This window comes from Salminus brasiliensis, chromosome 1 (genome assembly GCF_030463535.1).
Source record: "Salminus brasiliensis chromosome 1, fSalBra1.hap2, whole genome shotgun sequence".
In the NCBI taxonomy this organism is placed as follows: Eukaryota; Metazoa; Chordata; class Actinopteri; order Characiformes; family Bryconidae; genus Salminus; species Salminus brasiliensis.
The window spans coordinates 31,995,464-32,013,171 of record NC_132878.1 but is presented as its reverse complement, the minus strand read 5'-3'; the positions used below and the strand labels follow the sequence as shown (position 1 = coordinate 32,013,171).

Sequence of the window (17,708 nt, the reverse complement as noted above, 5' to 3'; positions counted from 1 at the left end):
GCATGCCGGTGTCTGACAGGTTCTTAACCACCCTAAGCAAGCTCTTTGGCAGAAGCATGGACAGTGCTACAGTCTGACCCCTCATTTTTCTCCTCTAGACTGTCTTTCCATCTCCTGCGTCTAATTCCAACGGCTAGTTTTCCCCGTGCTAATATTGGCCAATGTTTCAATTTTCTTTTGAAACCTTATTTTGCAATATTGTAAGAAGGTGGGGCTACAATCAGAAATGAAATGATTGACAGCCTTGGCTGGAGTAGACCATGTGTAGGACCTGCATTGCTCTCTTACTGTACTGTACTGGACTGGACTGTTGAAACACTACACTTATCAGGCAAACTGGGTGTCCACGGGTAAGTCCACCCTGCTTCTGCGCTGTAGGCTCAATGAAGGCAGTCTGAGACATGCTTGGTCTGGGAGAAGGGGATGGGTCTACCAAATGAGTAGGCGTGTCCATCTCCACCACTGGTCTCAACTGTGCAGGCTCGTGTTGCAAATTTGACAAACATGGAGGACGATTTCGGCTTGATTTCTTTAGAATGGAAAGGCTGGGGACCATGGCGTCCATGCTTTCTACAGTCATTGGATTTTGCCCATTAGCTAGCTAGCTAGTTCGTTGTCTTATAATTCTTATTTTGTTTATAATACAGTTGAATTAAAATGGCATGATTGAAGTGGTGGGGTGAGCTAGAAACGTTGTGTAGTTTGCAGATCCTCTGCATTTGGTCCAGATAGACCAACTTTATCAACTCAGCTGGAGCCAGTTATTCTCTGCAAATCCACAGTCCAGATCCATACCTCTGTTAGGTCAGCGCGCATTTGGACAAAGGCATGGAGCCATCTTGCAAATGTAGCCCTGATGTTACTGTAGGTACAGCCCAATTCATTGCTAGCTGGGGTGGCTTCTGGCATTTATTAATATGGACAAAAGCTCTGTGCATGGCTAATAACAGTAGCAGTCATCTAAAGGCGTGGATTATGTCCAGGCATTTTGGCTAATCGGTGGGATGTAAGCTTCAGTTACTAGCTTGTAGCTAAGCAACATTCTTTAATCCATTTTTCTTTTCACCAGTGACCTTTAGTGGACAGTGGATGTGATGTAAAATGACACCCCACTAGAAAAATTAAAAATTATGAATTAAATAAATGAGGGACTCCAGCTGCAGTACATGACAGCTTTAAAGCCTCTCTGAATGCCGAACATTACTCTGACCGTTCATCAGCCTGACAGTTTACTTCATCAGCTGGAGTGGTGAAGAGGCAGGGGGTGGAAAACGAGGAGCTGCTCTACTGCCAGCTATTCTTTCCTGAAGCCACATCCTTTTGTGCAGCATTAGAGAACTATTAGTAGCTTTCTCAGAACAGGACCAATGCTATATTCATCACTTTGAACCCATGGGGTGAAACCTTAAATGGCCCAGAGTCTATTTTTTTCTGTATTTTTATATTTTGCCATGTTATGTGTGATTCTGTGTAGAGTCAAAACTCTTTTTCAGTATCAACCAATCTCAGAAACTGTGGCCCTGTTTACGCCTGATCACGTCATTTGACTAATTTCTGGATCAAAAGTTTGTGGACGCCAACTCTCCAGTTACTTCTGCAGTAACAGCCTCTACTCTTCTGCAAAGGCTTTACACAAGATTTTGTAGCATTGCTGAGGGCCTTGGTTGGGGAGGCTGGGACTGGCACTGATTCCTACACAGCAGCCTTGATAACCATACATCCATGTGGGCCTCACATATGGGTGCCCACCAGTGTTGGGACCAGGAAGGGTTAAGAGCATGGACCCTATGAGTGTTGTACACTGCACATTGAAGCCTAGATGAGACCTATGTGAGATTAAGTTGGGCTGTAATGATGGTGCCCATTTAGGAAGATTAACTGGGTCCCAGTAACCAAGTATGTACAAACTCACTCAGAGCCCACGCCCACCTGGATCCCCCCTAGACCATGTTCCTCTACAAAAGTACCCAGCTAGCAGGGTTAAGCTCTCGTTCAGAGGTTTTGCAGCATTCAGAGGAGCGCTTCTGTTGTCAATTTCAGACTCCACAGACCAGGAGGGCTGATCCCGGATCAGCTTTGGTTCTTCTTGGGCACTGATACACAACCAGCTTCACAAAAGAGATGATTTTCTTCCTTTTTCAACAGCGAGCTTATCCTTTAATTCAGTAATTCAGAGATATCTTACAGTCTTTTAGCCAATAACACACAATTTTAAACACACACAGTCCTTATGCATAACGGAACTTCATCTACCTATACAGTTACAGTCAGGGAGGCGGGCTGTCGGCTGGAGTGTATGGCTGTTTCAGTAAGGTGTCTGAAAGCTAAGCTCAAGTAAGTGTGTGCAAGTATGTGTATGTGTTGCAGCGGGTACTACAATGTGTATTTACTGAAGACAGTCTCTGCATGTGTGTTCAGTATTCTGAGCATGGGTCTCTATTGGGTGTGTATGTTGTCCGGTCTTCAGTCGTGCGCTATGTTGTCTCATTGCTTTAAGTTTGAGCAGCAGTTTAAAGGTCTAAGCTGAGCTGAAACCTCTCCGAAAATTAGAAAGGGTAGAACAGATCCTCCTGTGCCAGAGGTCACCAGTCGTATCCGTAAAAGGGCCACTGTGGGTTTTCTATAAACTGGGAGTCTTGTTTAGAATGAAAAGCAGCAGACACAGCAGCCCTCACTCTGGAGTCTTCAAACTGTCAGACGAGGTCACCAGTGTTTACATGTAAAAAGTACACTCGTAAAACAAAAGAATTTTGAGAACCATGCCATAGAAGAACCCCTTCTGGTTCACTAAATATCCATTGGTACTACTTTACAACAAATCCTTTAGGATTATTGTAAAGTATCTTACTGTAAACACTTTACAATAATGGCTACCACTTTACAACAAATCCTTTAGGATTATTGTAAAGTATCTTACTGTAAACACTTTACAATAATGGGTACCCCTTTACAACGAATCCCTTATAATTACTGTGAAGTATTTCACTGTAACAACTTTACAACAATGATTCTTTACGACTCTTGGGTACCACTTTACAACAAATCCTTTAGAATTATTGTAAAGTATCTTACTGTAAAAACTTTACAACAAAGATTCTTTACGACACATGGGTACAACTTTCCAACAGGACATTTTCCAATAATTACAACTGTAAACTAGTTATTACAGTAAAGTGGTATCCATGGTTCCCAAGATACCAAGGGTTATAATGCAATACTTTAGAATACGTGTACAGTGTTTATGAATAGATTAAATGTTGCTTAACAATGGCTATTAATTAGGTTATGAACATAATTAATAAGAAGTTATAAATAAAAAAGAATGCTGAAGACAATGGAAGTGATTCTTCTGCTGCATCTTACTAAAAAGCTTCCACAACTCTTTTACAAACATGTTTGTATGTCCACAAAAGTGCTTATGGCACTTATGGCATTGCTCAAATAACCCTTTGTAGCACCTTTAATTTTAAGTGTATGCAAGTATCTCTTTCAACCTAATAAGCAGTGTAGCCAGGTAACTCAGTGAACTGGTGAAGTTAGCATGGGGGCAAATTCAATGCTCTTATTCCCTGCATCCTTAGTTGCGATGAGCCGGAATGACATTGGTAGCACACTAGGGCTGGAACTAGGCATTCAGGAGTTGTGAGTTGGCTCCAAAGCTCTGAACTCATTCAGGTTTGCCCCACTGTTACTCTCTAGACTGACAATCTGTCCCTCCATAATACACAGAACACTAGAATGTCCAGCAAAGCAAAAGTTACATTTTTACCCACAATAGTGGCTTATAATCAACCACAGCAGCTCTGAAACATCTACCCACCCAAAACTTACAGAGAAAAAACAGGGACAATTAAGTCGACCTCCTTAATTTTAGCTGAGTTGAGCTCACTTGGCCAGCATTCACTCTCCAAACTGCCTTGCTACAGCCAAACAGGTCAGATAATTAAAGTGACAACTGAGGGCCCAGAAGAACTGGTGGCAGGCCACAAAGTTAATACGCCTGCATGTTTTATCCCTCATATCATCCATGGTAAAAGTGGTTATACTGGTTGTACACAGATTCTCATTACTTAGAGTTGACCCCTGTCTCTTTCTTTTCAGTTGACTGCAGGCTTATGGGATTCCAACAGCCCTACAACCCTGATCGGCTGCCTGGTGGGACTAACGTGGGAATATTGACGCTACAGTCCCTCTTTAGGTTGAACAGGATTGTTGACGGCAAAGCTTGACTCCAAAGGGCCACTTTTGTGGGCGGTGTATGGATTGGTCAACTGGCACATTACAGTGTGTTCTCCTGTTCTACCATTTTTAATTGTACCTCTAGAACACAGCCTCACCACTGCACTCTAAGCAGAAAAGGGTTCTTTCATAACCCTTTCTGCTGCTACATAGAACCATTTGATTTGGGGGTTCTATACAGAAGCATCTGCAAAAGAACCACTTAAGCATCCAAATGGTCCTTCAGGTAGTCATGGTTCTACACAAAACCGCTGTCTTTAGTAAAGAACCCTGGTACTTTAAGAGTGGGTCCTTTCAAGGGCACCTTTTTCTTATACCCTTTATTCTGCGATCCTGACCCAGCCGACTGGAATCCAGAGCCCGTTCCACAACCCTGAACCCAATCACTAAGACGCACACACACACGCACACAGAGTAAAACATGCAAGCAGAGCTTGGAGAAAGAGAGCGAGTGACTTCTGCACTCGTCCGCCGGCCCCCCGTCTCTCCTTTCCGGCTCTTTTCTTTACAGTAGATCACACAAGGCGTGAGCACAAGCGTGCGCTGCTTGGCCAATCGCTTCGGTTCCGGCAAAATCCTCTTCCAGGCTCGGAGGAGAAGATTGTCCATCCTTACCGGGGTGCTTTCGGAATGATTTTGTCCTCTAGAATGCATCTTTTGCATTTTTTTTTTCTTCAGCTGAACCCCTTTGATAAGACCTGCAGTGTGTTTTTTTTGTTATGTTCCAGCACATCAGTAGTAAACATATTGAGGTCGTCCAGTCGACAAGCTTAATAATAATAATAATAATAATAACAATAATAATAAAAAAGGCAGCAAAGAAAAACGTAATCAACTAAATCCTGATGCTGGAAAAGGCAGAGGCGGATCGGCGTTGATCAAGCCGTCAATGGCAGGTATTCACAAACCCAACGGGTCATGACCCAAATGATAAGACAGAAAAAAAGAGATGAAAACAAATGGGGGTTGGGCTGTCTGTCCCACAGCTTTCCTCACTGTCATTCTGAGTGCTGCGTTCAGGGCTGCAATGTGTCCCCGCCAGTGGTCTTTAACCTTTCCCAAAAAAAAAAAGGAGTGGTCTTGGGGTTGAGGCAACTGGTCCTTGATCATCCCTCATTGGTGGAGTGCAGAAGGGATGCATTCCCTGGAGTCTTATTGGTGGGCTGTCGCCGTGGCAGCGCTGTGAGGGTGTGGCAGGCTGTTGGACCCTGAGGATGCCAGAGAGAGGGCGGAGCTTGAGGAGGACACGGGCCGGGGAGCTTGGCACCTGAGCATAAAACAAAAGATCATCAGCAAGATTTTCAGATTTACTGCAGCACCGACCATTTCCGACCATTTCTGTGAGGATTTGATTGCATTCAGCCACACAAAACCATCAGTGAGGTCAGTTACTGATGTTGGAGGGTTTGTTCTGCCACTCCAACTCCAGCGCCATCACGCCAAAGAATGCAGTTTTCTACTGCCCAACTCTAGCTGACATTCGGCTGGCTTAGGCCTACATAGCTGACCCACTAGATTTTTGGTCAGGAAGGGAAACATCTGAAACTCTTCATCCATGAAAAGACACTTTTCAAATCACAGATGTGAGCCAGGTCTGCGTTTTCACCTCAGAAACCAAGGAGCAGAGCATGAACTGAATGAGACTCAGTAATTCATCTAATCACACCCTTAGGAAAGATTACGCGTCTCTGTGTCTAATCCCAACATGCCGCTAATCCCAGATTACTGCACGCATCCCACACCTCAGCAGTAATCCTAATTCCATCTCGTTAATCCACACTACACACATGCTTTGATGCCAAACAAACAAAAGTATCATAACTGTCAATCAGATGTGCTAGCAAGCTATTGCTATCAGTAAGTGTGGGCAGAAAGTTTGACCACTACTTTGACTAGTAGTGACTAGCTTATGTCCTGATTTCAATCCGAGATGGACTTCTACCACTAATCCCTCCTCTGTAATAACTGTCACTAAAGGCCTATTTATGCGTCCATGTCGAATCTACGCCATAGTCTATGCATAGCTGTGTACCCTAAGCCGTATCCTGGCGCGCACCTCCCCAGGAACATTACTAGCGGCACAGCGACGCAGCCTACAACCACTGTGATTGGTCCGCTCTGAAGCATCACATTTCCTCCTTCGCCACCACTTAAGTTGGACGAACATGGATCATGGATTGTGCGTAAACTGACATGATAAATGGTTACTGTAATGTGGTGCTCACTTACAGCGGGGTTTGAACCCAGGCCGCCGTGTTGGAGGGCCGGCGCGCTACTGAGTGAGCTACCACGATCACCAGAATCAAAAGATCCAGCAGCTGGATCTGTGTGCCTATATAGCCTACTGCCCAGGTGTAGGGAATTGGGCTCAATCACTAGCTGGGGTGACTCGGGGCCTCCCCCTGGTGGCAGGAGGCGCGCTACTGAGTGAGCTACCACGATCACGTGACCAACGGGCCCAAGTGCAGAATCTTTCAATCTTAGAGCAGGTAAACCGGAAATGAAAAGTAAAGTTTCTCGGGACTCGAACCCAGGCCGCCGCGTCGCGTGGCAGCGCTTGACAGTGTAAGCTGGCGCACCGCCAACTGTACGCGGGCCCGGCGGATCGGTGGAACCCACGGAACACAAGACTGGCTTGAGGCGGGACACATGGAAGGTGGGGTTAACGCGCATTGAAGGGGAAAGGGCAAGGCGGTAGGCAACAGGATTGACCCGCCGAAGGATATTGAATGGCCCGATGTAACGAGGAGCCAGCTTGCGGGGGGCACCACGTAAGGGCAGATCCTTGGCTGAAAGCCAAACCCGTTGCCCAGGGCGATAAGTGGGAGCCAGCAACCGCCTCCTGTCAGCGTAGCGTTTCTGAGCAGCTGCCGCAGACAGATAGGACTTGTGGGCCTTCTGCCAGGTCTTACGGCAGCGCCTGACTAGCAGTTCTGCCGAACGAACCCCCGTCCCCGTCTCCTGTCCGGGGAACATGGGCGGAGCATATCCATACTGGCACTCAAAGGGGAACATTCCCAGGGATGAGTGCCAGAGGGTGTTATGTGCATACTCCGCCCAAATGAGTTGATCAGACCAGGTAGATGGGGAGGAGGAGGCCAGACAGCGGAGGGTGCGCTCCAGGTCTTGATTGACCCTCTCTGTCTGGCCATTAGACTGGGGGTGAAAGCCAGATGAGAGGCTGGCCTCTGCCCCCAACAGTCGACAAAAGGCCCCCCAGAACCGGCTGGTAAATTGAGGCCCACGGTCTGACACGATGTCGGAGGGGAGTCCATGAACCCGGACCACCTGGTTGAGCACCAGCTCGGCCGTCTCCTTAGCGGTTGGCAGCTTTGGGAGAGCCACAAAGCAGCCAGCCTTGGAGAACCGGTCCACAATGACTAGAATCACCGTGTTGCCACGTGACCGGGGCAACCCAGTGATAAAGTCAAGGGACAGGTGGGACCAAGGACGTGAGGGGACGGCCAACGGAAGTAGTAGACCAGTGGGCCTGGTTCTGGGGTCTTTACGTTGGGAGCGCACCAAACATGAGGCCACATGAGCTCGTACGTCTTGTTCCATGCGGGGCCATCAAAACCGCCGCCGCAGAAGCTCGAGCGTGCGCGTAGTCCCTGGGTGTGCTGCCTGGGAGGACGCATGGCCCCACTGAAGCACCCGTTCCCTTACAGGCCCGGGTACATAAAGCCGATCCGGGGGGTCACCACCCGGATCAGGCTCAGTAAGGTGAGCCCGCTTGATTGCGTCCTCCAGTCCCCATCGGACGGGTGCCACGATCCGGGTTTTGGGGACTATAGTCATGGGTGTGTTTGATTGAGGAGGGGGCTCCCACTGGCGAGAGAGAGCATCGGGCTTGGTGTTCTTCGAGCCCGGTCGGAATGACAGTATGAAATCAAACCGAGTGAGGAACAATCCCCACCTGGCCTGGCGCGGATTAAGACGTTTGGCCTGCTGGATGTAGGCCAAATTCAGAAAGGGATGTTTTGCTCCCTCAAGCCAGTGTCTCCACTCCTCCAGCGCCAGCTTTACTGCTAGCAGTTCACGGTCACCCACATCGTAGTTCCGTTCCGCAGGGGTGAGGCGGTGAGAGAAGTAGGCACAGGGGTGCAGCTTCTGGCAAGGACCAGACCGCTGGGAGAGGACAGCCCCCACGCCTACCTCAGAAGCATCCACCTCTACAAGGAACGGGAGTTCTTGGTCAGGCAATTGGAGAACCGGGGCCGTGGTCAACAGGCGCCTTAGCGTGTCGAACACCTCCTGGGCTTCCGTGGACCAGACGAACCTCCCTGATGTTTTTCTTGTTAAGGCGGTCAAAGGGGCTGCCACGGAGCCAAAATTCCTCACAAACCGCCGGAAGAAATTGGCGAACCCCAGGAAGCGTTGGACTAGGCGCAAAGAGGTTGGACGCGGCCAGTTGTCCACGGCCTTGATTTTGGCCGGGTCCATGCGCAGGGTGTTGTGGGACACAACAAAGCCCAGAAAGGAGATTGTCTGCGCATGGAAATGAGATTTCTCTACTTTCACAAACAGGTGGTTCTCCAGGAGCAATTGGAGAACCCGGCGGACGTGGGTGACGTGTTTGTCTACAGACCTACTATAGATGAGGATATCATCTAAGTATACGAACACGTACCTGTCCAATGCCTCCCTGAGGACCTCGTTGATGTAGCGCTGGAAGACGACGGGTGCGTTCATCAATCCGAATGGCATGACGAGGTACTCGTAGTGCCCAGACGAAGTGATAAACGCCATCTTCCACTCATCACCCTCTTTGACCCTAACCAAGTTGTAGGCACTGCGCAGGTCCAGCTTGGTGAAGATGGAGGCCTGCTGCAGTGCCTCAAAGGCTGAGGTCATGAGGGGCAATGGGTAGCGGTCCTTGGTGGTTATTTTGTTGAGACCCCTGTAGTCAATACAGGGTCTCAAACCCCCATCCTTCTTCCCCACAAAGAAGAAGCCGGCTCCGGCTGGGGAAGTGGACGGCCGAATGAACCCGAGGGCCAGGGCCTCCTGGACATAGTTCTCCATTGCCTGGCGTTCTGGCGCCGACAACGAGAACAGCCTACCCCTTGGGGGAGGTTGATGGCAATGTCAAAAGGTCTGTGGGGGGGCAGCAATTGGGCCTGTCATTTGCTGAACACCTCCCGAAGGTCCCAGTACTCTTTCGGCACTCACAAGGGGTCAAAACCTTCAGGATCGGTGTCGGTAGCCACAGTAGCCCCTGGGGCCTTGAGGCAGGAGGACTGACAAGTTGGCCCCCATGCCAAGACAGACCGAGATAGCCAGTCCACATGGGGGTTGTGCCGCTGGAGCCAGGGGAAACCCAGAACCAACTGCAAGTTGGGAGCACTGATGATGAAAAACACTATCCGCTCAGTGTGAGGACCGACTCGCAGAGTAAGAGGGTGGGTTTGGTGGGACACCACCCCGGGCTCCAGTGACCGGCCATCTATAGCTGCTATGGGCATAGGCTCCCTTAAGGGGACCAGCGGCAGGGCCAGCTTCCTGGCGAGGCCAGCATCCAGAAAGTTCCCTGCCGCTCCAGAGTCCAAGAAGGCAGGCAAGCGGACCTCAAACATCCCTGACGCTAGTGTGGCATTGAGGAATACCCCCTGGGCCCGAGGGAGAAGCGTCAGGTCAGTCAGTGGTCTCCCCTGCCCTGACGGACATTTGGCTTTTCCAGAGAGCTCGGGGCAAGCAGAACGGAGATGCCCAGAGACCCCACAGTAGAGGCACCTGCCCTCACGCATGCGGGCTTCACGCTCCTGCCGTGGCAGGCGAGTGTGCCCCAACTGCATGGGCTGGACACCACCATCGGGAGGCTCCTCTAACCCCCTAAAAGAGCCAGAGACAGCCGGTGGGCCATGAGAAGCTCGAGGGGCTTTGGCACTCCGCGCCCTTCGCCTCTCCTCGAGACGGTTATCAACCTGTTGGGCCAGCTCAATAAGTCAATCGAGGGAGGTGGGAGGGTCACGGTAGGCCAGCTCATCCTTGAGCTCTTCACAGAGACCATGGTGGAATAAAAGTGGGATGGTTGCAGCTCGAAAGCCAGTGAACACTGAAGGAGGAACCCTCTACATCCTCCTGGTTCACCAGCATAGCGCTCTGGGGCTGGTAGAGGGGGCTCAGCATAAGGAATCACGGCTGCTTGGGCAGGGGCAGCCTTCTCCTGGGGAGGTTCAGGAGTGTGCTGGGCTACTAGATTTGTCAGACCCTGCAGCTGAGAAAGAATCTGCTGCAGGGCCTGCTCATGCCTCCCCACAGTCACCTCCTGACTAGCTATAGTGACTTTTACCTGCTCTAGATTGAACATCTCTGCTGGGTCCATGTCTTGGCTGGATCTTTCTGTAATGTGGTGCTCACTTACAGCAGGGTTTGAACCCAGGCCGCCGTGTTGGAGGGCCGGCGCGCTACTGAGTGAGCTACCACAATCACGTGACCAACGGGCCCAAGTGCAGAATCTTTCAATCTTAGAGCAGGTAAACCGGAAATGAAAAGTAAAGTTTCTCGGGACTCGAACCCAGGCCGCCGCATCGCGAGACTGACGCTCTGCCGCTTCACCAAAGCGGCAGAGCGTCAACAAATGAAAAAACGGCCAACAAATGAAACTTAAAAAGAGATGGGTTTAATAAACAAACAAAGGACGCCAGGGGAGAGCTGGCTACCTCTTAAACACTAGAGGGAAATACAACTGAGGGCAAAAAGGATCTCCCAAAAGAAACCAGAAAACTGAGAAGTTACAGGGAAGACAGACACCTGCCTTCCTCTGTAACACAAGTGTATGTGTGCAAACACACACAGGCACACACACACAGACACACACACCAGGGAAGACAGACACTCCTGCCTTCCTCTGGTACATGAGTGTATGAGTGCTACGCGCACACACACACACAGACACACACACCAGGGAAGACGGACACTCCTGCCTTCCTCTGGTACACGAGTGTATGAGTGCTACGCGCACACACAGACACACACACTGCACAGACACCGGGAGACAGACTCGGGAGGGACACATGAAGGGGAGTGACACACACTCAGCCTTCCACTCGAGAACTACACAGGCACACAGATACACACACCACCAGAATCAAAAGATCCAGCAGTGGGGCAACTGGATCTGTGTGCCTATATAGCCTACTGCCCAGGTGTAGGGAATTGGGCTCAATCACTAGCTGGGGTGACTCGGGGCCTCCCCCTGGTGGCAGGAGGAGGCCTTGCCCTAGAGCTACCCCTTACAGTTACATGTAACAAAATGATTACATCTACCAACATCTCTATGTTTGTGTCTCTCTGTGGCCGAACAATCACCGAAAAATCTGCCTCGGTTCTCCTGTCCTCTGACGTCTTCTTCCTCTTCCATTGCAGAAATTTTAGTAAAAGTAAACAACGGTTATTTTGCTCCAACTCCAACATAATTAATCGTTGCCATCGTACCAAGCGCTCACAACGGCGTAGGCCACTTGCGCAGGCTATGCTGTAGACTCTGCATAGACTCCATGCAGAAACATCAATCAGTCTTTAAGGTGGGGCGGAGCGATAAGGTAAAAATATTGTATCATGGTATTTAAAGATATTTTCAGAATACACGATCTTCACCAGGATAGACATGATCGCAGACAAAATCCATCAGTAGTGATGGATTTTTACAAACACTCTCATATTTAGTACAGTGATTTATATTGATTGATGCTGCACTTTCACCAGTTAAACCAGACTACTTACACTGTTTGTAATGAAACCTGCAGCTGATCAGTGTTATTTAAGCATATGCTTAAAGAAGCATCTTGATAAGAAAATTTGTGACAATATGATAAAAAATTGTCATATTGCCCAGCTCTACTTTAAGGCCTGCTTTACTCTGCTTTACAAGAACTGACCTGGGACAATCCTCTAGAATGGAATGGGTTAAGAACCACTGTGTATTACTGTACCACTGTGTAGCACTTGAAACCTGCTACATATGTCATAGATATTATCATTACCTAGCAACCGTGACTGTGACAGATGTCGTAATGTCATGTAATGTCATGATGTCATGATTTTAAATGAGCATGTGACCTGAGCTGTAATGACATCATTCACTGCAGTATCTGTCATGACAGTTTCCAAAAATGGAAACTTTCACACTGCTACACTGCAGCTTACATAAACATGTTTATGGCATGGATATGTCAGGGTGACATACTGTCCCAACTCGCGAGTTTCAGTTAACTGCAATGTAGCCGAACGCCATACTGACCATGACCGCGATTTCCTGACCCGGTTGGCCGCTGTTCTCTCTCTGTATGAAGCGTTGTCCAATAGCACGTCTCGGCTTGGCTCCACCTCTGAGCTCGCCTTTGGGAAGTCCATTTGAAACAGGGTGGGCGGAGTCATGTCCAGCTCCAAAATCATGATGTTCTCAGCCTGCAGTAGGGAACAAAGGCCAGAGACAAAGATGCGTCTTGAGTCAGAATTATTTCTGGATAAGGTCAAGCCACATAAAACTGCAAGAGTAAACACACCCAAGTTGTGTTATAGCAGTGTAAACACAAAAACACCAGTTATAATTGCTGTGCAACAAGCAATCAAATTTGCATATTCCATCTCACGCAGCAATTGGATTTCTTTCTGACTATCTGGAAATGCATTTGACTACTGATGGAAATATTTGAATAAAGCGTTTAAAACGGGTATGAGCAGACAGGCCGTAGGATGAGACAGCTAGGGTTGCCCAGCCTGAAATGTGAGTAGGGTGACAGTTTAATGAAATGGGCCTTTAGTTTTCCAAGGGGGGTATTAAAAACAAAAAGCTGTAGACGCGGGTTGATTGATTTGGGGTGAAAGAGAAGCGAGGCACGTTCGAGTACATCCCAGCAGACACATGCTGCACCATGGACGTGCACAACTGGGGCTTGGGCCAGGTTCTGAGGATGTCAGCATATTTTTATACATGCAATCAAAGGGTTAGTCTTTGTCCAGAAGTCCAGATAAGGACTCTATATAAACCACATCAGAAATAAGACTTACTCAGACTGCAAATAGAGAACACTGTCTGTCTCAGACTCACATCAGATGCATTATGCTTTAGAGCCTTAGTCTTTAAACCTTCTTTGGAAACTTCCAAAACTTAACTGGGTGGTTTAGATTAAATATATTCCCATACTACCCAGAGTAAATGTGGCTAAAATCTTATCAGGACAGAGTCCAGATACTAGACACATGAGGAGACCAGGTGTAAACAAGGTCAAAATAGACTTCTCTGAGCTTTCCACCCTAAATACATACAAATATCTGCATAAAATCACACTTATTTCTTCACACTTATTTACATCTGTAATACCTTTTTGAAGAATGTGTGTGTAAAACATAAGAAAAAATTAGCACCTTTGAAATGTATATGGGGGGGGGTGTTGGTGCACGTAATTATCTGATCATAATCAGATTTCTGCAGTAATGTGATTATACAGATGGTCAAGTAAACAGCACACTCAGATTTCTTAAACTGAGAGTAAGGTCTAGATAAGCGTCTAACACAGCCCCCGCGAGACGGCGACAAAACACTTTTGGAGTGACGCTGAAAATAAAGGATTTACATATTCTTCTTACATAATCTTTTAGATGACATATGTTCATATCGTGGCTCATTGTGTGAAAAATATCCACGGCATGAAGTTTGGATTTCACTTTGGGTCACTTTTATTCTGTGACTTTATTGGCTGATTACTTCCTGGAATTATCTGATTACTCGAGTAATGAAATGATCTAGTACTGATCGAATTACTGACAAATTACCCCCCTGTCTGGAGGTTGTACTATAGCCAGGCTAGTGCTCACTGTGAGATGCTGATGTGCTTCTAATCAGTGCCCAATTACACTGTTGCCACTTTTATGGGTCATAAGCAGCATTCAGGATGAATCTGGAGAAATGTCTCTCAGATAGCTGTCACAATTTGCAGACCACAATGCCATAGGAACATGAGAAGATGACCAAAAGCATGCTTGGCTTGAACCTGTTTAACTGCACATAAAATCCTCTGATGCTCAAACTACTGATATAGTTACCAGTGACCTGTTTAAAGCATGTGACACAAAGCAAAGCTCAGTGTCTTCCCTGCTATTCTGTCTTCACTGGTTTATAGTCTGGACTTCATCAGTCCTGCTGCCCTTTTCCTGCCCTGTTGTTAGACTGTTCTCACTTTCTCTCTCACTCTCCTTTTTGCAAAAAAATAAAAAGAGAAGAAAAATAAATCGTACTCTGTATCTGGAGTGGGCTCCCATCGCTATGGCAACCCTGGCGAACTGGCTGATTGGTCGCTTGTAGCCCACTGCAGAGGTGGGTCTCCTCTTCATTTGAGTGAACTTACTGAGAGAGCGAGAGAGAGAGAGAGAGAAGAAAAGAGGTCAACATTCTTTTGACAAAAACAACACACTAATTCCAGTGACAAGAAAAGCATTAGTCTGTGTGTGTGTGTGTGTGTGTGAGTAAGCATTTCTGATGAGTGAATCTTTTCTACTGAATGGATTTTCTGTTCTCTCTATACTCAGTGTCTCTTACTCACTCACACTCTCTCTCTCTCTCTCTCTCACACACACACACACACACACACACACACACACGCAATACTGTGTATGTTCTGTTATGTAAGTGAGTTGAAATGTGTGGCAATGCTTTTTATGGCCACATCTGGCAAACCCTCAAACGCAGACAAAAGCAACTGCTGTTTAGTGGAATATTTATAAGTGACTGTGCTTCTGCACCAAGCTCTACCATCAACTCCCGCTCTTATTGAACGGGACAAAACACACAATGCAGCAGGTCGGAGCTGGGAGCTGGGTGCTGGGCAGGGGGGGGTTTAGGACGACACTGTAAACAACTGACCTGTAAAATCACAGTAATTAACTGACAGCAGTGTTTATCTGCAGTACAGTACACTGCTGTAATTCACATATACAGACCATAACTGGCTTGTTTTTACTATAGAAGTTACAGCACTATTACAGAAAAGCACTGTTTATCTACATCACTGCTACACTGTGCTGTAATACCTATTCTCAGAGTCATACCACAGTTACAACAACTCCACATCTACTGTATATACTAGAGACGGAAGGATCACACTCACAAACTATGCATCACATGATCTACACAGCTCTCAGGATCAGCCAAATAAATCAGCCTATAATTAGGAGCTAATCCTGAGAGCTGTTCAGATCATGTGATGCATAGTTTTTTAGTGGCTGCAGATTTGTGCACATTCAACACAGGAAAAAACTAGTAAATAGTGAAAATAGTAGAAGACAAAGACAAATTGCAAGAGGTGGCACTTTTCCAGTGAGGCCACCACAGGCCTAAGAAGAAGTTGACCTACAGGCTACTAAGAAGAAGTTTTCATAGGACAGTCCTACCGAGGCTGCCTGGAGTTTTTTTTCCTACTGAAACTCCCATATCTGAAGAACCTGTAAAACTAACTGTGCCTTGTGGAGCAGAGTAAAGACATTTGACCTCAGGTACATCACTCAAATCAGCACCGGCCGATTATGCTGAAAAATGATCGGTATCGGCCCCCAAGACACTGATCAGTCCATCTATAATTTAAACCTTACCGCTGACAAAAGTTCCAGGAAAATCTTACATGTTAAATTGCACCAATATAAATTATTTGAGAGTCAACCATGTGTCTGTTTATCAGCTACAGCAGTGTTAAACTGATCCCACAGATCTACAGACGGATTGCCACTTTAGTGACTGTTTCTGTAGACCCTTATGACTTTGCGTCGTCATCCTGTAGTCGTGGTGGATTCCCCTGTGGTAAAAATGAATGGGATTTGCTGCTGTTGCGTCCTGTGGTAAAGAAAATGTTCAAATCCAGATCCGACATGCTTTGTCCTGTGAACAGTTTTTCTCACGAATGCCACTGGATTCTCTGAATTACTACCTTTGAACACTGATATAGAACTGTGCTCTTCTGCTGCCAAAGACACATGACTAACTGCAACTGAGAAAGCCTGTTTTTTTGAGGGGGTATTCTGCAGAGGTTTCCAGTCTTGGGACGTCAGTTCAGTATGCAGCAGTGTTACAGTATCTCACAAGTAGCTAAAGTCGCATTTCAACTACTTAACAGCCTTATAATTCAGAGGATCTGGACGCATTAGGATTTTCCCATTTTTCTCCCTAATTTAGTCATTGCCAAAGGATTTTTCTCACAGAGAGGTGGGGGGAGGGGGGGTCTTATGGGTCTCTTCCACTCCACACATCTACAACAAAGCAGTCCTTTATTGTAGTATACCACAGCACTCAAACAGTGAGATGTAAGATTTTAGTTTTTGTGCAATCCCTAGAAACAAATGGTAAAAGGAAGGAGACGTGAACTCCAGCGAGTCAGAGCACTGCTTTACATTACAACTAAACTAAAAGAAGGCCGCTGTTAGTCTGTTGGAGAGTCACGCAATAGCTTATGCCAGTTAACGTCCGTCCTCTACATAGTGAGCCTCAGATACAGTATGTCATTCTGTTCCGTCTAATCGGGATAAACTGTGGAAGGCTACGGTTTGACTACTAGCCATTATTATTAACAGGCAGACTATTGCAGGCTATATTGTTAGCAGCGTGCTGTCAGAGACACTATTTGACCATCCCACACCACAAACACCTGACAGAAAAGCCAAGCCAGCTTACCTAGCATTAGCTCTTATGCAACTAATAATAATCTGCCTTTGTTTAAAAAAATACAGTGGACTGTGGCAGTGGTGGCTCAGTGGTTAGAGCATGAAAGGGTTGTGGGTTCGATACCCAGGCTCAGCAAGATGCCACTGTTGGGCCCTTCAGCAAGGCCCTTTACCCTCTCTGCTCCCCGCAGCAATTCTTAAGCATATGAAAATAGAGTTGTTGTTTTTTTATTCACGTCACCCAGCCCTTTCAGGAACGTACGGCTGTTACTCCTGTTAGACAGGACAGCACTTCTGCTGTAGCAGCATTCTTGACTGCCAAGGAGCGCCACTCTCTGAGAAAAAAGTCTGTTCCCACCTGTTAGTTAGGACTTAGAACCTATATCCCTACAATGCAATGCTACCAATTGGAAAGTAAAGGCTAGCATGATTCACCTGAGTCATATGAAGCCAGCCAACAACATCTGCTTGAACTGCAATGTCCCTGGGTAGCTGAACCCGCTAGGAGGAAAAGGCGAACGGACACTCACGCTGGCTAGCATTGCGCTGAGTGATGTGGGGAGAGGGAGGGCAATTCTACCCCCCCCCCCCCCCCCCCCAAAGAGAAAGTGAGGCCAGATATCCTCTTTGGGACTACCAGCCAGGGATGGCTGCGGCATCAGCAAAGGGCAGAACCGTCAATCTCCACATAGGGGTCACTCAGAACCCCGACTTTAGAACACGCTTCTTCACCATAGGGTAAAATTCCATTAATTTTTCTTCTGGAGAAATCCAGCCTAGACCCAGAGATCCTAATATGGAATGCACGCTAACACAGA

At 47.3% G+C, this 17,708-nt stretch overlaps 1 protein-coding gene across 1 annotated transcript in view; it reads right to left on the bottom strand.

The window, feature by feature from the left end:
* Window positions 1–2,134: 2,134 nt before the first annotated feature.
* Window positions 2,135–17,708, bottom strand: part of kif3ca (kinesin family member 3Ca) — a 38,523-nt gene continuing 22,949 nt past the window's right edge. Inside the window, exons 9-11 of the mRNA XM_072677664.1 lie at window positions 14,479–14,587; window positions 12,482–12,648; window positions 2,135–5,506 (exon numbers count right to left, since the gene is read on the bottom strand). Coding sequence (XP_072533765.1) covers window positions 5,392–5,506; window positions 12,482–12,648; window positions 14,479–14,587 — 391 coding nt within the window. The 3' untranslated portion in view covers window positions 2,135–5,391. The remainder of the gene's footprint in view (window positions 5,507–12,481; window positions 12,649–14,478; window positions 14,588–17,708) is intronic.